General features: G+C 41.3%; 1 protein-coding gene across 22 annotated transcripts in view; it reads left to right on the top strand.

Moving 5' to 3' along the window:
• The window catches only part of LOC132900331 (NACHT, LRR and PYD domains-containing protein 12-like), a 664,923-nt gene that overhangs the window by 10,650 nt on the left and 631,908 nt on the right, over positions 1–22,365 (top strand). For 14 of the 22 annotated variants that reach the window (XM_060942339.1, XM_060942346.1, XM_060942357.1 and 11 more), the window contains exons 3-5: positions 3,366–3,482; positions 3,881–3,997; positions 4,558–4,611. The exons of 3 other annotated variants lie outside the window; for them this stretch is intronic. In XM_060942339.1, coding sequence (XP_060798322.1) covers positions 3,366–3,482; positions 3,881–3,997; positions 4,558–4,611 — 288 coding nt within the window. 5 more of the 22 variants (XM_060942350.1, XM_060942341.1, XM_060942358.1 and 2 more) reach the window with 3 other exon arrangements.

Genomic DNA, 22,365 nt, shown 5'->3' on the forward strand with positions numbered 1-22,365 from the left:
ATCAGTTCGGAATACGTTATACCCTACCAAGGCAATATCGTGATTTGATATGGATTTTTTAAGCCACGTCTCAGAGATAACCAAGATATCTGCTTTGGTCGTGTTGGCCCAAATCTGTACTTGGTCCAATTTTGGCAATAAACTGCGAACATTTAAATGCACAATCCCCAGGCCTGACCGACTTGAAAATTCCAGAGGAGTAAGAACAGTTTCAGCAGGGCCAGGATTTGGATTTATTCCGGCCAATAAAAGCAACAACATCACCAGAAATCGTTGCCTTAGATTTTTTAATGGGGGACTACACTGTTTGTTTGGAGAGTACAATACAGACTTAGATGGAAAGGCTATGCTCTCAGGCATAATAGCAAAGATGAATGAGATCTTTGGCACAATATCCAATGTCATAAGACTAGCCACCCAAGATATAAACAGGGTGTCCGTGTGTTTTGATGGGAGATGCATATGAAGATGCATCAAGACACTTGCGTTGCCTTCTGAATTCCCTGAAGATAGCCCAAAAATGTGGATAACTACATAAAAAAACAGTACCTTCATGATGCTCGTGCCGTGATGTTATGGAAGTCGTACAGACACCCCCCTCCTCTCTGCGGAGGAGCAGACAACAGACAAAGCCAACAGCAGCGCGAGAACGTGGGAAATACGCAGCTGGAGAATTCAGATGAGGCAAAAAATCACCAACCTTAACTGCAAGTGTCCCGCTGCCATGATAACCCACGGGCCCCAGCAAGCCCAGTATCCAACAACTATGACTTTCCAATCGGTTGTCGTTCGCTTTCCGGAGCGAGTAATCGACTGGTGCTGATGACCCGATGCAGCTCAACAGGCAGACAGCCCACAAGCCCAGGAAAAAAGGCGAAAATCACCAACCTGAGCTGCAGCTGCCCTCACAGTCACGGTAATCCCCGAGCTCCACAAGTTTGTAATCCATGAAGACCTTCAGGGAACAACAGCGACTTTCCAATCGCCGAATTACCGACAAGGAGTACGTGTTGATTAATGTTGGCGGCCCAGTATAGTGCTACAGGTAGCCTTAAATTTTAGCCTTAGCTTCTCCCAACGCAGCAGGTTGCAGGTAACTAAAAGTCTATCAAAACATGTATAATTTTATCCAAACTTAAAATTGTGATTTTGAGTGTCGCGCAAAATGTAAAAACATATAACATTTAGACAAACGAGACAACAATGCAACAAATTTAACAGCAGGTCGGACGAGACAAACAGAGAGGTTATATTATCAGTGGTATAACCTTTTACAAATGGAATGACAGTGTTTTTAGGTGAATGACATACTTTTAGCTAATGTTATCAGTGATATCGCCTTTAAGAAATGGAATGACAGGGTTTCTAAGTGGAATGACATACTTTTAGGTTAAGTTAAAGTCTAAAAAAAAAGTTAAGGTCTAAAACTAAAGATTTCAATCGTTATTCCATTTGTAAGAATCTGAATGACAAGGGACCATTTATTGTTCAAATTTACTACCTGTCATTCGTCATTCCATTTCATGCGTCATTCACTTTAGGGAGTCCCAAATGGAGAGCCGGGATCTGGACACAGATAATGTGACCCCACCCTCAGAAAACCGGTAAACTGCCATGTTCTAATATTTTAGTCATTAACTGTTCTTATCTGAAATATGGAGTGAGTAGATATGAGAAGAATAACTGAACACAAATTTATCCTCCGAATGAAAAGTTCTCAGTCACCACTTTAAACATTCAGATTCTGTTCACTGTCAGTAAAATGATGTTCTTATAAAATAATAAAGCAGTTAAACCGTAAAGAGTAGGTATGAGCCGATACACTAAAGCCACGATACGAGTCGTATCCCAAAACAGGCTTCACAGGACCAGACTGATGAGATGGAGAAAGATTATTTGAAAGTAAATTTCCTTTACAAAGGGAACCCACGGCGAAAAATAAACAGAGGAGAGAAATATTACATATTTTGCACGAATGCATTTTGACTGCGCTGTATTGTCACACTGTGTTGCATAAATCAGTGCTTTAAAATTCTTTTTTTTTAATATTCACGCTCACTTAAGGGCGCAACCATATTTCCATTTTGTGGGCGGTGTCAGAGGTCAACATGACGTAGAATCATCGATAGGTTTCCTGTATCTTGATTGGCTCGCTGCTCCCGACACCGCGATGTTGCCGGATGAACAAAACCTTGTTGAAAAATAGCAGGGTGCAAAACCTGTGGTTGCAAAAATAATCACCATGATAATACGGGAAAGTGTTTTTTCTGTGTTCCATTGCTGACAGCCGAGCGACGTAAACGACTTGCTAAACAGTGGCTACACAACTTGAACAGGTCACACTTTAGAAACTGTCCTTTGGCAGAAATTCTGTTTGTGAGGACCATTTTGAGTCCGACTGCTTTGAAAGGAATCTCCAGGCCGAGCTCTTGGGCTACGCAGGTCATGTTCAACTCAAACTCGATGCTGTGCCAACAATATTCCAACACCGTCTACGGAAAAGGGGTTCAGCCCGTGCAAGCCGATGAGCTGGAATAGTACAGACGTTCAAAGAGAATGTATATATTTTGGCACTGCCTAAAAGCAGAGCTCCAGATGAGTGTAAAATGTGTTAGTAAATAATCCCACGTGATTTTTATTTTTCAAGCAAATTAAAAACCCATCTATCTTCTGTAAATAAAGAGACAAATTGAATTGTGCGGTGCTCCACGCTTCACCTGCTATAAACTCTCACTCAGCTTCGAGCTGTCACAAGCCTATATTTAGACCATATACACTATTGTGGCACACTGCATGTCTATATCTGCATTAACACGCGCAATAAATAAATAAATCGGCTCGTCCATACTGCTGACTTGAAGATGACTCTTTTTCATCTGACTAAATCCAGGCTCGCAAGTATGTTTACATTGTCTGCACTTAACTTCCGCTACCTGGCCATCAGCGACTTGACGTCATATTGGTTGTCCATGTGCAATAAAACTTGACATGTTTTGGACCGTTAAGCACTTAAAGCTACTTATGATGGCTAATCAGGTGGCTGTGTGTGTGTGTGCGTTATTATAATTTGGGCTTGTACTATCGATATCGATCATGTTTAAATGCTGTACCGGTCCCCTTTAACGTAGAAAGATTGTTTGATGGTAAATTGTGCTTTAAATGATTAAAATTCCAAATTAGTGTCGTCACATATGCTACTCCCTCTGCTGCTGCTGCCGAGTGTGTAAGAAGAGGTGGAGGTCATAATGAATATTGAACAGAAATATGGTGAAATATGATATGATACAAATTCATCTCGCCAGTATTTTGTGTCGGAATTCTGCGTAAGAAAAACTGTCTCATGTCCACTCTATAATGCTGTACAGTAAAGTCCAGATGAAGAGCTCAGACTCACCAGAACCCAGCTGTGTCTCCATGAAGAGCGATGAGTCTATGGATTTTCCCTGGGACTTTAAAACTGGAAACCCGTCACCTGGACACAGGTAACATCCCATAATTCTCAGAGTTAAAGTCACTGCAGAGTGAAAGGCCGTGTTACACATTCCTTTATCCAGTTCAGATCATTAGCAGAATTTTGATATTTATCAGTTTGTTATATTTTAATTAGGCCATAATCCTGCTACAGTACTTTCAGTAAACATTTTAGAGTAATTAATATCAATAACTGTGCAGTTCAGTGTTTCACAGTGTCACGTACATCATCAGGAAGTAAATTCATCTGGATGTGACAATAAAAGTCAGAGTAATGGTGAACAAAATCACTTAAATAAACAATAAAGACTCATTCCACTGTTCACTGTTGGTCAAATTAAGTCAAAATAACAAATCATTCAAAAAGTGTAAATGGTTTATTTAATGGCGTGTCTATAATGCTGTACAGTGAAGTCCAGATGAAGAGATCAGACTCACCAGAACCCAGCTGTGTCTCCATGAAGAGCGATGAGTCTATGGATGTTCCCTGGGACTTTAAAACTGGAAACCCGTCACCTGGGCACAGGTAACATCCCATAATTCTCGGAGTTAAAGTCACAGTAATGGATGTGCTCCACTGTCATTAGCAGCTGTTTTGATGTTTATTATAGTTCCTTGGTCTTTAGTGATGCTACAATGCTTTCAGTAAATGCTTTAGAGGAAATAGTGTAAACATTTATTCAGGTGAAAATGTCTTATGGCTAATGTTTTGAATGCTAAAGCCAGAAATGGTAATCTAAGCAAAAAGAACTGAACCAGCTGAAATTCTGATCTCTTATCTCCTTCATCTCTGGATCTCAAACCCAAATGTCTTCAGTGTAAAGCAAAAACAAAAGAGCTGGCCTTGCTGTTCCAGTACTTTTGGAGGGGCCTGTCGGAAGAAGGGAGAAAAAAATCTAGAAGCCTAAAATTAAAACAGGGACAGATTTTTCTCCAGGTCCACAATGCTGCTGTATTTAGTTCTGTGTTCTCTAAATAATTATTCACTTGCTCCATTTATTGCAGTAAAATTGGGACTAAATCTGAGACTCCAGTATTAAAGGGATTAAAGTTGTTGTCTTTAACAGCTACTATTTTTGTTCTCAGTGTTTTACAGAAGGCAGGAGACAGAAGAGAAAAGATCTTCATCACAGATACAGGGTAAGATCAAACCCAACAACATGACCGTGACACTGACGCTCTGGTATTCTAAACCTCTCTGCTGTTATTATCTACAGGATTAGATTATAGAAAACATCACTGAGCTCTATATAAAATCTGGAGAGCTCATAGGCTCGTCAGGGTGAAGCCAGCTGGCCGCCATCTTACCACTCCCATCACGGAGCGGAACTGTCATTTAGACGACTGGAAGCTCCACAAAATTGGACGAGTTATTTATGTAGTCGGTGAGAAAAATGAGAAGAAAAATGCCTACATGTGCAGCAGTGAACTGTACAAATCGTCAGGTCAAAGGTTGTGGACGGACATTTCACCTGTGAGTATTGATGGCTAGCGTGTGATCATTTTTACACGTGTGTGCACAGCGCCGTTTGCGTGGACCCCCTATAGGAAGAGAGGGGAAAAACTGTCTGATCGTCTTGTCTGTTTTTGTTGAAAATCTGACATTGATATCTGGGATGAACACTGTGACTGTGTCAGATTATCGATGCAAATGTTCCTGACTAGATCAAAGCCAATGTCTGTCTATAAAATATAAAAAAAAGGAAGAAGAAATGTATGAAGGAGAAAGCGACAGGAACTGAAATAATCTCCGTAAAAAGAATTATAGAGCGGCGGCTACAATTATCGACACCTTAACGATCTTTTGGTCGTTGCAAAAGTGGAAGAGACTTTCAATCTGTAAATTGTGCATGAATAATTACTCAAACTTCCACTGGGAAAAATGAGTTGATTCCTGATTATTTAGCGTATCAGATCACGTGACTCCGTTCCACAATTATCGACACCTTTGTCCACAGTTATCGACACCGTTCCACAATTATTGCCATTCAGATGGTTTTATTTTTAAAAAATCGTACATACTATTAAGTTAACAAGACAGCTTTAATTTAAAATTTGTTTTACGTAGACTTGTACTAAATATAAAATCTTTTATATAAATATATGGATGTTGGTGTTGACATAAATGAGGAGGTAATTCTAATGTTTGTAAACAAATCAACTGATGTTTAACCTGCGTCAGAAAATCTTTTTGTTCCACTTTCGAAGGATTTTCGTAAATCACATTTTGTTAGTCATTCGTTGTTGTTGTTTGTATTAATTTCTAGTTTTGTCGTTTACCAATAAATGCGTTGACAACAGGCAGTTGACATTGTAACCACATGAAAATCCAGGTCAAAGGTCGCATGTCATTCCTCGAACCAAAAAATAAAATGTCCACTGATCTTGTAATATGTGGTCGATATTTACAACAAACTGAAAAAAATTCTGAATGGAATAGAAAAATCTGAATATTTCAAGCATGTAATTTTTTTTTTTTACGTTAGGAATTTAATTCAGGTCTAATTCTACTGATTTCAATCGGATTCCAAATACTCTATAAACATTCCATTCTGTTATAAATCAGAAAAAAATTATTATAAATCACAGCACTTTTATTTTTTTAAAGCACTTCATCTACTTCAACAATGTTACACACAGAGATCGATCCATAACAGTCGTAAATGTCCCTTAATCCCACAGGGTGTCGATAATGGTGGACACCGGTGAAAGTGATCACTATTATCGACACCTCACGTGACTTCTCAAACGTGCGTTTAGATACAAAATGGCGGCTGTAAATGAAAGAGTAAGAAATAAAGTAGGTTTTGACGAGGAGATCATGAAATATCGGTGAATTTGATCAGTAAAAACATGTCCATGATCTTTGCACCATGCTTCCCTGCGATGATAACGTCCGGGTTTTCCTCAACTTGCTGATCGTGCTAAAAGAAATTCCGTCTCAGGTAACGAGCTGTCATCAGACGACAAGATCAAAGGGTGGGGGTGGGGTCTTCCGGTTTATTAATTAACCGATAATAACTGCTGTAACTGAAACTCAGCTTTGTACGATTGTTTGTTTGTTTGTTTGTTTTTATTGGTAAATCTGAAAAGGTGTCGATAATTATGGACTGTTGATAATTGTAGCTGCCGCTCTAGTAAAAAAAAGAGCCATGAAAAAAATGATCAGAGACTGAACTGGAAAAGGGAAAAAAAATACTAACAGTGAAGCAGAGAGCGATAAAGATGTGTCAGGAATGGGGGTCAAGTTGAGAAAATAAGAGGAGGTAATGAAAGGGGGCGGAGTCAGGAGGTACTTTTCTTGGGGCAAATTTGATGAGATACCACGGTTTAACACACAAGCCAGAGACACGCGATGGGAGTGGTAATATGGCGGCCAGGCGGCTTCACTCGTCTCTACAGCGGGGAATAGGCTCTGAGCTCTCCAGGTTTTATATAGAGCTCAGTGGAAAAGATACAATCAAATCCGGTAAATCCATAGTGTTAGCATCCTAAAGAACGGTTATCTGTGGGAACCAGTCAGAAAAAACTGTGATGTTAAACTGTAATAATTGGAGCCCAGATCTCACCGCGTCTTCTTATTTCACCCCGTCACACAGACATGCCCCAGAATCTCCTGCTGTAAATGAATTCCAGAAAAAGTTCAGATTAAATCTGATGAAGAAGTTTCAGTGGTTAAATGGAGTGATGATAAAGCCGGAAACGCGAGCGCTCCTGAATGAGATCTACACCGAGCTCTACATCACAGACGGAGACAGTGGAGACGTCAATAAAGAACATGAGGTGAGATGGATTGAGGCAGCGTCCAGGAGAAAAACAACAGAGGAAACACCAATCAAATGCAGCGACATCTTTAAGCCCTTATCTGAAGAAGACGAACCCATCAGAACTGTAGTGACAAAGGGCGTGGCTGGTATCGGAAAAACAGTCTCTGTGCAGAAGTTCATTGTGGACTGGGCTGAAGGGAAAGCAAATCAGGACGTCCCCCTCATATTTCCACTTCCTTTCAGAGAGCTGAATCTGATGAAGGACCAAAACCTGAGTCTGATGGAGCTCCTTCATGTCTGCTTTAAGGAAACCAGAGAAACAGAAATGTCCAGGTTGGAAAAGGTTCTGTTCATTTTTGATGGATTGGACGAGTGTCGTTTCCCTCTGGATTTCCGGAACACAGTGAGAGTTTGTGATGTAACTGAATCAGCATCGGTGCGTGTGCTGCTGATAAACCTGATCAAAGGGAATCTGCTTCCCTCTGCTCTCGTCTGGATCACCTCCCGACCAGCAGCAGCTGATCAAATCCCCTCCGAGTACGTCCATCGAGTCACAGAGGTACGAGGGTTCAATGACCCCCAGAAGGAGGAGTACTTCAGGAAGAGGGTCAGTGATCAGAGCCTGGCCGAGAACATCATCACACACCTGAAGTCATTAAGAAGCCTGTACATCATGTGTCACATCCCAGTCTTCTGCTGGATTTCAGCCGCTGTCCTCGAGAGAATGTTGGGTGAAGCAGAGAGTGGAGAGATCCCCAAGACTCTGACTCAAATGTACACACACTTCCTCATCATTCAGACAAACGTCATCAGAGAAAAATACTCAAAGAAGCAGGAGAGTGATGAAGAAATGCTGCTCAAACTGGGACAACTGGCTTTTGAGCAGCTGAAGAAAGGCAACCTGATCTTCTATGAGGAAGACCTGCGAGGGTGTGGCATTGATGTGACAGAAGCAGCAGTGTACTCAGGTGTGTGTACACAGATCTTCAGAGAGGAGCCTGGGCTTCACCAGAGTAAAGTGTACTGCTTTGTTCATCTGAGCATTCAGGATCATCTCGCAGCTCTGTATGTACATCTGACCTTCATGAAGGAAAAGAGAAATGTTCTTGATCAGAGTCGGTCCTTTGAGACAGTTTCAGATGTACACAGGAGGGCTGTAGATCAGACGTTAAAATCTGAGACTGGACATCTGGATCTGTTCCTCCGCTTTCTTCTGGGTCTCTCACTGGAGTCCAATCAGAAACTCTTAGATGCCTTAGTAACACAGACAGGAAGTAACTCCCAGAGCAAAGAGGAAACAGTTAAGTACATTAAGGAGATGATCAGTAGAGATGATCTTCCTGCAGAAAAATCCATCAATCTGTTCCACTGTCTGAATGAACTGGGTGATGATTCTCTCGTGGAGGAAATCCAACGCTACCTGAAATCTGGGAAACGAAGTGAACTCTCTCCTTCACAGTGGTCTGCTCTGGTGTTTGTGTTACTGACTTCAGCACAGGAGCTGGAGGAGTTTGATCTGAGTAAATATACCAGGACAAAGAAGATACCAGATTGGGTTCTTGTGAAGGTGATGCCTGTGATTGCAGCATCCAGGAAAGCCGTGTAAGTAAAGCTGAATAGAACTGTTCTACTGTTCCACTGTTAGAAAGAGAGAAACTGAAAGCACTTTGACAGAAACGCACTTTGGGATGTTTTGAGTTTCAGGTGATCCAGAGTGTGTTAATACAAATAGATCAGTAGATAAATGAGGGGAAAACAGCTGCATGTAGAATTGAATAAAACTGAAGTTCAGCTATTAAAGAAGTCGAAACCAGTTGATGTCATTTCAGGAGAAAAATGTTTACGTCTCACATTCTGCCATTTTGTCCCAAGAAGTGTGGAAGCTGTGAGCTGAAGATGGAAGTGACAGCCAGCTAACGAGACTCACAAACACCACATTTCCAAAACTGAACAAATAATCAAACAGAACTTTATACTAACAGTTTATTTACAATATTTACAAATTACACCACTATTGCAGGCTCCGATGTCCCGTAAACACTGAGGGGTTTTTTCTGTGTAAAACCTTCACTGAGTGCAGTGTGAGGGTTTTTTGTTCACATCCCTCCACATTAAATTTGTGTTGTAGCTGAAATGTAATTACACAGACGCTGGGCCTGTAGAGCCATGTGGAGTTTGCAGTAATACAAAATTATAATTCCACAAAACTTTACTGTTATTAGTGACCTGATAAATAGAGGATATTACACGGTGGCACGAAGATCTGAAATTTATCTTCGAGTGGTGAATGTACATATCACGAGTGAGCGAAGTGAGCGTGTAATGTTCTTTATATTATATGGACACAAGTTAATCAAAAGAGTTTTAATTTTGAACTGGTTCGCCATTTTGACAACGCGCGTCTAATCAGCGGGGAAACGCTGGGAGTGACGTCATCGGGGTGAAATATCGGGAAATATGACGCAGACACGAGTGTTTTACTGGGAAATCCACCGCTCGTGTTTTTCATCCGAGCTCCATCCGGGACATGGAGAACCAAAACCGAGACGTAAATCTCTATCTGTCACTCGTGAGGAAATCAGTGAGTTGTTTTGATAAATTTGGGGACTTTTTGTTTGTGAACGTGTCGATATAATAAAAAGAAAAATCACACGTTGGATTGAAGATCTGAAGTTTATCTTCTCGTGTTGAAAAATATTTGACTTGTTCACTTCGCTCACTCGTGATCTATACATTCACCGCTCGAAGATAAACTTCATGTCTTTGTGCCACCGTGTAATATCCTCTGTATGTGTCCCTCAGCTCCAGGATGGGTTTCATATGAAAAATACGAGTGGCGTGTTTCCCAGTAAAACACTCGTGTCTGTCTAATAAAAGGTTTTATTCAGGTGGTGAAAACAGCCTTTCACAGAGCGCTTATTAGAAGCATTATTATTTATTTTTAAAACGTCACAAGGTCTATCAAAAAAAGTTTGTTTCCGGTCGCCCGTCCAACCCTGAACATTTCTGAAGTGTTGGAAAAATACAAGCAGTCTTTTTTTTTTTTTTAAAGTATCAAGCATTTCAAACGATGGAAAACGTTTACCGCTGCTCAGAAACAATCGCGGCTACGGGCGCAGCCATATTTGATGTACCACGTGACGACAGCGATAACACGCGGGAATTCAACGTGATTCTCGCGGAAAACCAATTGGCGACAAAATGGTGACAAACGTAACGCAAACACATGCGATATTTAACGTTCACTTCACATGCATGAAAACCAGTCACAGCCAATATAAAACTATCCCATACTCATCCCTCCACACACAATCCCAGTCAGAATCACACATCAGCATTCGTGTCCGCCTGCAATTATAGCGCCACTGAAAAAGGTGCTCAGGTCAGTGCAGACATCCCACTTGAAGATCTGCTGGAAAGGTTTGAACATTGATTCAGTAAAACTGTCGTGTAAGTGGCGGTAGACGGACGCCATCGCTGGAAGAGTGTGTTTATTCTAAAAACAATAAGCAGGTATACAATTCCAAAAGATTGGGAAGAATCAAAATCGGAAGACGAGCAAAGGTCATGTGATCTACAGACAGGCGCAGGGCCGTCGACAGGGGGGGACAACCGGGTATTTTGTCCCGGGCCCAGGCATGAGGGGGGGCCCAGAACTGGTCCCTCATGAAGATGCCATTAATCATTCTGTTTCATTTCAAAATGTGTTGATTTGGGGGAGAAAAATGTGCTATATTTGCATTCAATGAATGATTTCTGGTTCTTTACCTTTATTGTCTTCGAAAATAGATTCAAGAACCCACCTACCACCCCTAATGCAGAAATGGTTTGGTCTTTGATTAAGGCGCCAAATAACAGGGCACTATAGAGATCTTGCAGTCACGTGACCGGAAAGTACACAACCCCCATCGTGTCGGTCAAAAACACCGCTGAATACTGCTGCACTCGTGTACAGAATGGATCAATTTCAACCGACGGACTACACGGCTCATTTTTCTAATGAACAGATAACTAGATATATGTCTAAAATAAACGATCTACAGATTTGTGACCCTTATGGCTTACCGGACGGAGTTTTCACGACCGGATTTTGAACTGCCAGCGGAATACCCAGACGTGTATAATTACCTCATTAACTTTCCCTCGCTGTTCAGTGGTGAAGCACTGCGTGCTTATAAATCTCTGCACAGTTATCTTTACAGAAATTCAGGATTTGTCAGCGACTCAGATGTGGCATCTTGTAAACAAGAAAATAATCCTCACTGGATGGGTAAGTCACTTAAGTATTGAGTATAGCACTGACCAGCCGATTATAGAATAGAATAAGGTAATTCCAAATCGTCCGTGTTGTTTACATGGATCTGGCGTTGGAGAGGTAGAGGCTTGGCAGTGGAGGTTTGAGTGGCTGTTTGTATGTGTATATGTATGTGGCAATCATATCCAAATGTTTTAGGCACGCTTACTGAGCTGCGCTGAGCTGGACTCCGGTTAGCTGAAAGCCCGTGGAACGCTGCCTCTTGTTAATTAAACCTTATTTTGTTGGAAATCATCCCGTGTAGATACGACGGCATGTGAAATTGCCAGCTAGATAGAGTTTAATGTAACGAATGGGGTGTTTTGAGGTTAGTCTGTTGCAAAACATTAAACTTTCGCTTACACTGGATACTCTTCAAACAATTCCCTTGCTCAAGTGAAAAATGATAGGCCTGTATGAAAAGCGCAATTAATGAAAGTAGCCTAATAAGCCCTAAATGAATAAAACAACCTCTGTTTTATTGTTGTTGCTTACACGTTAAGATTTTGAAATCTTCTCGGTCCAGTTCTATATCCAGGGAACGTTGAAATCCTTTTGGTTTATCCGTAATAAACGTGTCAGCCCCCAGGTCAGATAGGTTAATGTTACGTGGTTGGGAGGGTGTCAATTTTTTTTGTAACATTCTAAATCGAGTACGGAAAGGACGTTTATGAAAAACAAGACAAAAAAATACACTGAAAAACTCACTGTACACATCACTAGTGGTGATGCTTCTATGTTCAGATTTTGGGAAAGCCATAACTCCGTTCTCATTGAGGCCCAGTTCCATCCCGTAAACAATCATTTTGGTTTCTCAACTACCTGCGCTCAAACATGTCACAGGAGAGGCTCAATGGGCTGGCTATGCTCTCTATAGAGCGCGAACTTGCAAAGAAGCTGGACTTCAATGACCTTATTGACGACTTTGCCACAGCAAAAGTCCGGCGCATTGCATTTCGCACCTGAATAGTTGCAGACTAAGGAAATGTTCAAACTGTAAATATGTTGAAATAAAATGGTTGACTGTTATAATGGGCTTGGAATACCTGTTATTTAAGGGTTGGAGTGAATGGAGACTGTGAAAAGAGGGGCTGGGTGTGGGTGGTTGCTGTGTGGCGATGTGCGTGCGCGCATATGTGTGTGTGTGTGGGGGGGCCCACTCAGATTATTTTGTCCCGGGCCCAGCCAAAGCTGTAAACGGCCCTGGACAGGCGAGTCGAGGCCGAGACAAAAACCGGAGTAATAACACAAAGAACGGCTCGAGAAGGTCAGACATGAGTGCACTGAGCGGTGACTTCACGAAGTCTGTTTGTGTTCAGCCTGTAATTGGTCCTTGAGTCACGCGCTGCTCGTTGAGAGTGCGACTGCACGTGGGCGCCAGTGATAGTTCGTGGCTGGGGGACGGATGTGACAAAAACGTTATTTTAATGAATATTAAAATGAATCTCTTCCATGTCATTTTAAAACGAGACCCGAAACTGACATTAAACTGTACAATCAGTTAACAGCCAGTGTCGCTTTACTCGTGCATGCTTAAGTTACGACAACAACTTTACGACAGCCCACAATCTGTCAACTCCAATCTGTCTTACGGCAGCTACTGTTATCAACACATCTTCATGCTCATGCATTCATTGTGGAACTGATAAAGCAGAACATTATGAAGTGTTGATGTTGCGTTTGTGGGATTAAACATTGGGCGGTGGTGTATGAACAAAGAAGAAAAACACCTCAAAAAGTATTATTTTTATTTTCACGAAATCCTGCAATCATGCATATAATTATAATAAATTTCCATCATAATTCAGTTTGATTATTTAGTCACCAAATTGTTTGTACGTACCAATTTAATACGGTTCTGAAAGAAAAGGAAAAAAATCTGACCATCGTACCCTGAATTATTTGAGGTTGTGACAGAAAACCATTCCATTATCCATCCATCCATTATCCGTAACCACTTGTCCTGTACAGGGTCGCGGGCGAGCTGGAGCCTATCCCAGCTGACTACGGGCGAAAGGCGGGGTTCACCCTGGACAAGTCGCCAGGTCATCACAGGGCTGACACATAGACACAGACAACCATTCACACTCACATTCACACCTACGCTCAATTTAGAGTCACCAGTTAACCTAACCTGCATGTCTTTGGACTGTGGGGGAAACCGGAGCACCCGGAGGAAACTCACGCAGACACGGGGAGAACATGCAAACTCCACACAGAAAGGCCCTCGCCGGCCCCGGGGCTCGAACCCGGACCTTCTTGCTGTGAGGCGAGAGTGCTAACCACTACACCACCGTGCCGCCCCTGTGACAGAAAACACAATTTATTATTTTTTGCTTGGCCTAATGTAAATTGATTCCGCGCTAATTATTCTGTTGTTGTAATGTCCTGACAGTGTTTATAAATTGTAACTTTTTTGTTGTGTGGACCTTCTCACAGCTTTTATTCTTTTTCATGCTGTCGCTCTTTGGTGTGTTTATTTGTCTCTGAAACAAAAAGCTGTGTCTCAAACTTCAGTGTCCTTTTTTGGGAGAGGTCTTTACCCCCCACACACAGGGAAAGTCAGACTGGGAGACACAACACACAGAGTGTAAGGGGAAGAACATGTCCAGTCTGTAAATCACTGGCACCAGGAACAAATAAGGAGCACCTGGCAACACACACACACACACACTGTTATCCAACGAGCTCATCATGAGTCGCTCCATAAAACCCCTTCAGCACGGGGCTGGTGATCATTTCAGTAGCTCACTAATTAGAGAACAAATCCAATGTCTGAGCTGTTCAGATAAATATGACTCTGCCTCTAACTCTGCCTGCTTCATCTCAACCTGACTTTGATCATTTGGGTGAGTTTATTATGTTTTATTTTATTTCCTTCAGTATCAGTTGTGATGGAATTGAAGGGAGCATCGCTAAAGCTCTGGTCTCAGCGCTCAACTCAGAAACCTCCAATCTGAGAGAACTGCATCTGACTGTGAGGACACTGAATCTGTCTGGGAATAAACTAGAAGACTCAGGAGTGAAGCGTCTCTGCGCTGGACTGGAGAATCCTCACTGTAAAGTGGAGAGACTGGGGTAAGATCATCTCTTTGTGTACATTATTGATTTTCAGTTGAATTTGACTGTAACAGTCCAACATGCAGAACAAATATATTCCTCATTAAACTCATCACTTCTGCATTAAAGCACTAATTAACCACACTGAGAATTTGATACGTGGGGATAAAAATACAGTTAAAGCAGGGTTTTCATTAGTATGGAAAACAGATGAAATGTTGCCCTGGTGGGAGGACCAGGGGGGCGGAGCCCAGAGCCGAAAACGAATTTTGCAATTTCTAACAGCCAGTCGTTAGGTCTCCATGGTCCATCTGAAATAGAAATTCAAGTCATTCCTGGGTCTCGTGGCGATTACAGTTCGTATGCCACAAAACCCAATCAAGATTTGGGAAATCAGAACAACACCAACGCTTGCAGAATAAAGAAATTGAATGCATCACGACAAACATGCAAAATAGCAATAACTTTTTTTTTAAATGTAAACTGGGCAGGGTTCTCCACTTTTCAAAAATAAAAGGAGGGGGCGGGGCCCCAGGGGGACAAAATCCCCCTGAAGGTGACAGACTTTGGGCTTTTTTGACAGTGAAACTGGCCAATAAATGGATAGGAAATGCTAAATCATTGTTAAAATCATTTTACAGAAAATTAACGCATTCTTACTGTACATATCTTTATTGTCAATGTGAGTCTCATTTGACATTTCAGTTGAGACTGATGCGCCTGTTGCGATCCCTGAATTAATGATATATATTTTTTCTGTGTGAGAAAAATAAATGAACTTCCATGCATAAACAAAATACCCAATTACAATAAATGCATATATTTTTTACAATACACATAATTAATGTTGATTGGGTGAAACCACTCCAATCCATGCACGAGCTGGTGCGCGTGCCCGAGACTGGCACTACAAAGCCACCCGGCCTCCGTAGTTCGGGTCCTTTGACCCAGGAACCCGGAAGTCCTGCAGTAAACAAACACTGAAGCAACGGGAAAATGCAGCTCTCGCCTACACGATCACAGATCCGTAAAATAAAAGACCTGAACTTAACTAGTGTGTGTGTGTGTGTGTGTGTGTGTGTGTGTGCTGTTATATGATTACTGTAATGGTGTAGGGACTATAGATAAGCGTACCCGTTGCACAATAACGCTACAAACACCTGCAGAGTTATTTAGCTGCTGGCTCGTTATTTTGGCCACTTCAGGTCGCCCCATATGCATTCGTTTAATGGTCTTCTGCGTGTTAAATAGTTTCAAATTTATAATAAAGCAAATACTTTATGATTTATGTAGTAAAAATTCATTATGTCTGATAATTATAACTATTCTTTTAAGTTCGTTTCTTAAGACACGTATTTTTAAGTATGTTACCTCGCTTGTTGACAGTTTCGGCGAACACTTCCGCCTTCTTCAAAACAGTCACCAGATGTCGAGTGGTGACGTGCCTTATTAGCTGATGTTACTCTATGGAGGTGTGAACGTCCCGCCCAATTTGACAGGTAGTCCACGCCTCCTGCTGTCAGGTCGCTGCCCCAGGACGGCGCTCCAGGTATAGAAGGCGGAAGTGTTCGCCGAAACTGTCAACAAGCGAGGTAACATACTTAAAAATACGTGTCTTAAGAAACGAACTTAAAAGAATAGTTATAATTATCAGACATAATGAATTTTTACTACATATTAAAAATAAGTTATGGAGAAGATTGTGCCAAAGAGGTACGCTGCCTGGAAAAACTAAAGAAAAAACTGGCGCGACAAAGAAACCATCTCCGCTTCAATCTCCGCTGCCGGGACGAAGGCGTCATTCCAGCAAGCCTCTACATAAAAAATCCGATACCAACAAAAAACGCGGAAAGGACCATCGAAAGAGCGCGAATGACTCTGGTAAGAGAAAGAATTAGATGCACGACAAACAAAATCAACAATTTAAATACAGAAATAACACAAAGAACACAAGATTTCAAACTCCGGTTCAAACTCAGCAGTGACATGGAAAAAAGTATGGAAGAACATCTGAATATAATACAAGAACAAGAATTCTCAAAAACAAAAACACGCCATATTTAAAAACTAAATAGGCTTATCAAAAAGAAACAAAATAAATGCAAGGACAAACAAATAAATGAAAAATGGATTTGCAACCTGTCTAAACACACACTAACAACAGCAGGACGCACTATACTCTCACGGGGACTAAACTATGCCATCACACCAAATAAAATCCCAAATGAAGAATTCATACTGGCTACGGAACTAGCATGCAACATGTTACAGGACCAAGGACAGAAAGCCGCATTAAGGAACGAAATAGCAGGCATCCTCACCTCAGCTAAACCGCCACCCAGAAACACAACTAAACAGGAAATGGAAGCCATCAGAACACTCGCAAAGAACAAGAAAATAACAATACTACCGGCTGATAAAGGGAGGACCACGGTTATCATGGACACTAATCAATATGAAAAACAAATGAATGAAATGCTCACGGACCCAAACACATATGAAATACTCAAAAAAGACCCGACGGAGGAAAAGAAAAAAAGACTAAAACTATTACTCAAACCGTTACTGGATGACAACAAAATTGATAAACAAACATACAACCACCTCATCCCCACAGCAGACATCACCCCCCGGATATACGGCACACCGAAAATTCATAAACCCGGAGCACCAAGACCCATAGTAGACAGCATAGGATCAGTTACTTACAACCTTTCCAAGACGCTGGCAGACATAATTAAACCACTCCTCGGACTCACGGAATACCACTGCAAAAACTCAAAACAACTTGCGAAAGAACTAAAGGAAATCAAGATAAAAAAGGATGAAATCTTTGTATCACATGACGTCATATCCCTCTTTACAAAAACACCGGTCACAAACACTCTCAACATAGTAGAAAACCGGTTAAAAGCAGACAGAACCCTGAAAAAACGTACAAAACTTACAGTACAGGACATAACAAAACTATTACATTTCATTTCCACTTCCACATATTTCCAATACAGAGGTACAATCTACAGACAAAAAGAGGGATTTGCAATGGGGGACCCGCTATCTGCCACTCTATGCAACTTTTTTATGGAGGATCTGGAAACCCGAGCCATAGGAACAGCACCGGATGACTGCAAACCTATCTTCTGGAAAAGATACGTTGATGACATTCTTGAAATAACCAAAACAGGCCACACACAACAACTCACGGATCATTTAAACTCCATAGACAAGACAGGCAACATCAAATTCACACACGAAGAGGAAACGGACAAGACAATAGCATTTCTGGACCTAAAAATACACCACACAGAAGAAGGGAGCATCAGAATTACAACATACAGAAAACCTACACACACCGACCAATATCTTCTCTGGACATCTGAACATCCCATCGCATACAAAATGTCAGTAATCAGAACACTATACGACCGAACACAGAACATCACGGAGGAGAAAGACAGACAGGAGGAGGAACAACACATCCAACAGGCATTAAAAAACTGCCAATATCCACCGTGGGCAATTCGAAAAGGAAAATCACAGACACAAAAAAAGGAAAGAAACAAACAGACAAGAAAAAACACAGAAAAAACAAACCGGGGCTTTGTCACATTACCATACATAAAAGGAGTCACAGAACGCATCCAACGATCCATGAGGAAATACCACATCAACACCCCGGTCAAACCATACAAGAACCTCCGACAGCTGCTAGTTCACCCCAAAGATAAAATACAACTGGACAATAAATGCAATATCATATATGAAATCCCTTGCCGTTCATGTAATAAAGTCTATATTGGTGAAACGGGCAGATGCTTCCACACTCGCAGGAAAGAACACCAAATAGAATGTGAAAAAGAAACAACAAAAAGACTCACAAGATCCGAAAAAGAAAAAGCAAGCCAAGAAAACTTAAAATCAGCCATTTCAGACCACTGCAAACGGCATAATCATATAATGAATTGGGAAGAGGCCAGAGTCATTCGCGCTGAAGAGAATAGATATCAGCGTTGGATTTTGGAGGCAGTGGAGATACGTAAGCGGACACAGAGGACCATGAACCGGGATGAGGGAGCGTACGCGCTGTCACATACCTGGAGCGCAGTCCTGGGGCAGCGACCTGACAGCAGGAGGCGTGGACTACCTGTCAAATTGGGCGGGACGTTCACGCCTCCATAGAGTAACATCAGCTGATAAGGCACGTCACCACTCGACATCTGGTGACTGTTTTGAAGAAGGCGGAAGTGTTCGCCGAAACTGTCAACAAGCGAGGTAACATACTTAAAAATACGTGTCTTAAGAAACGAACTTAAAAGAGAACTTTATGATTTATTTGGTGAATACTGATGAAGTCACAGGGGTTTTTTTGGCCAAGGGAAGGGCAGCGTGCCACTTTAAAAGCGCCCGTGGAGAACACTGCTGGGCATTTTCCGCGAGATTTACCAGTTTTTTCTGCGAAGCCGAAATTGAACAGCGTTCGCTTTCATTTTTTCGTGGTCGCTATCATGCTATACCATACAGGATAGGGTCGCCATCTTACCATGTGGGAACCATGTGATATGCTATAGTTTAATACGCGCTAAATGATTGGACGATATAAGAAGGATTAGCCAATCGGTTCCCACCTTTTATCTAGTCACATGTACACAGCCTCAGCAACCAAACGGCGCGCAGGTAACAGCGTTCCTTATCAAGTAAGTCCGATGAGAAAGTTTGAACAATTACGGGAAAATTGCATTTGGCCAAAAAACAACCGATTCAGACGTCATTACAACCGATGATTTCGATCGGCAATCGGTTACTAATGAAAACCCTGTTAAACACAGATGAGTCAGGTTTCTTTTTTCTTTTTTTCCTTAAACCAGTAAAACCTTTACACCTCTTGTAGACTCGATGTCAAGAATAATCAAAAATAGCTTTAATAATTGGTCAGAGTTAATAATATCTTGTGATTGGACAAGAGAAGGGAGACAGTCCATCATCAGACACATCATCTTTAAAGTCAGTATTAAATCTGTTGAAGTGTGTGTCATTGTGTCTCTGCAGGTTGGTGCGGTGTGGTGTCTCAGATGAAGGCTGTGCTGCTCTGAGTTCAGCTCTGAGATCAAACCCCTCACACCTGAGACACCTGGATCTGTCCTATAATAAACTCAGAGACTCAGGAGTGAAGCGTCTCTGTGCTGTACTGGAGAATCCTCACTGTAAACTGGAGAAACTGAGGTAAGATCATCTCTCTGAGAGTCACATGACCTGCTCCTCAGTAAGACCCATTCTCTAATAGTGAGACTGAAGCAGAGGTTTTAGCTTCATCATCAGTGTCCTGAGGAGGAAGATTGTTTCTGTTCACTGCACACTGATGATTTGTCACAGAGTCTTTGGGTCAGATGGACGTATGTGAGAAGCTGCAGCACAAAACGGGACTTGATCCGACTGCGATGTGTCTGAACTCACTGTGAAATTTACTACAACACTGTAACGAATCCCACAAACTGCACCTGAGGGTTCCAGTTCCGCCATAGAGAAGATGGCAGTGTAGTTTACGAGCTCCCTGACGGTTTTTGAAATAACCCCCCAAAACTCTACTTGATCAACTCAAATGCGTGTTTTGCTTCACGATGGAGAGAGGGGTTACAGCTAGAAGTAGGACAACTACAAATACGATGGACAGGGATCCCAGACGTCCGCTATTTAGCGGAATTCCGCTATTTTTCTAGCCAAAGTGGTGGTGTTTTTTTTTTTTTTTTAAATCTCTTGTATATCCGTTAAAAATATGTTTAAGTAAAATGACCAGCAGAATACGTTCTGATTTGGTTTGCTTGTTTAGCGATGTTTTTGTCAGCTTCGTTTGTTCTCGTTGACATTCGGGAACACTCGGAAGTTAAATTGATGTAAATACCGCGAGACTGTACGCGATAGAACGAGAAAACAATATGGCTGCGCCCATTTGCTAGAAAATGTGTTTTAACTCCGTTTGTGCTTTTGTTTCTAATGCGTTGAACTTAATTCAATATGCAGGGCTGTGAAATTTCCGCGGATTCTGTCACGAAAAAATCATCTTCACAAAACATCTATTTTTGCATTAAAAATCATTGGGGGGGTCTAGTCGGTTTTAATCGCCTTGCACGAGACCGGCGGCTCAATCCAGCCGGACTCGCGGAGTTTTATGCCAGCTGAGCGTGGAACACGTCTTGACTGCGACTCAGGAGCAGTGTTGCCAGATTGGGCGGTTTCCGCCTAGTTGAGCGGTTTCAAGTGCATTTTGGTGGGTTTTGAACATATTTTGGGCTGGAAAATGTCAGCAGTATCTGGCAACACTGCTGAGGAGTGCATGACAGAGCTAAAAATAGCTATTGCGTGACCTGGCACCGCGTACGTGAATTTTGTACTTACAGGGTGTAAGATCAGACATAGTTAAGATGCCATCAAAAAGGAAAGCTAAGGAGGTGTTTGAGAGAGATGCAAAGAGGGCTAGAAAAGAACACACAGACAGACTGAAGGAAAAGATGAAAAAGAACAAGTTTGCAAAACTGAAAGAGATGGTGTTAAAGAAAAGAAAATTAAAAGACTTTCATTAGATGCTGTTTGACAGACTATGAACATTTTGTAAATAGCTTTAATAGAGGAATGCAAATGCTATAGAACTAATAACTAATAGCCTTACTGAAAGATGAATTGAAAGAAATAGCTGGGAGTGATGCAAAGAGGAATAGAAGGAGCCAGAAGTAAAAGAAAAGATGTAAATAATATATTAGATAAGAAACATTAGTTTTTTTTTAAACTTTTGCTCTGTAGACAAGAGACATTGTGACAGATTCTTGGAAAAAGCCAGGACATAATACAAGAATTAAGTGTAATTTGGAAGACAACAGGTATCTCTCACTTAAATATTGAGCATGATTTTTCACAAAGTCATTTTGAAAGGCCTATCAAAGTTTTCTTTTATTAACATTTCTTTAAATTGTTATTTACACTTTTTTTTTTACTTTTATTTTGATTAAGAGATAAAATACATAGGCACTTATTAGATATTTCAAGGTATTTTACATGGATCTTTCATTTTAAAAGAGAAAACTGTTGATAGGTATTTTATATGGCAAAATGAAGACCAAGACTAGTCAAATATTTACTTGTTGAGATCAATTTTTTACTTGCAGGAAATGCTCAGAATACACCATATAACACCTAAAATGGCTTATGCTGGGGGGCTGTGCCCCCCAGACCCCCCTTTTCCTCGGATTTCTTATTTACAATTTCACAGCCCTGAATATGTCGTGGAAAAAAGATATCCTCCATAAAAGAGATAGCTGAACAGTGTCCAGGTTAGAAGTATATTTTTCAAAGCTACATTTTCATCTAATTTTTATAAATAACAATTTTTTTTTGCCACTTATGTCATTGATTATAAAATATGGCATCAAATAGATACACATTATTGTTAAATTCTGTTGCTTTTCTATGTTAAATCTATGTAAAAAATGTGTTCTATAGCATCTTTAAATGTTAAAATCTCAACAGCTTCAGGGGGCTTGCAGCCCCCTTGACCCCTGCTGATAGTTTCTTACATTCCTCTACTTTTTTCAATTACTGCTGGGATCCCTGGATGGAAAGAGAGTCTGAAATAAGACGAGATAGCCGAAGCCAAAACCCCCTCGGACTGGACCGACATGGTGATGATGGCTCTGAAGCTAGCCTGCAACGTATCCTCAAAGAAATACGGGAGTTCAGAAGAGACGACTGGCCACAGCTATCAGACATTAAAAAAGAGTTAGAGAG

The sequence above is a fragment of the Neoarius graeffei genome, chromosome 16 (assembly GCF_027579695.1).
Source record: "Neoarius graeffei isolate fNeoGra1 chromosome 16, fNeoGra1.pri, whole genome shotgun sequence".
NCBI lineage: Eukaryota > Metazoa > Chordata > Actinopteri > Siluriformes > Ariidae > Neoarius > Neoarius graeffei.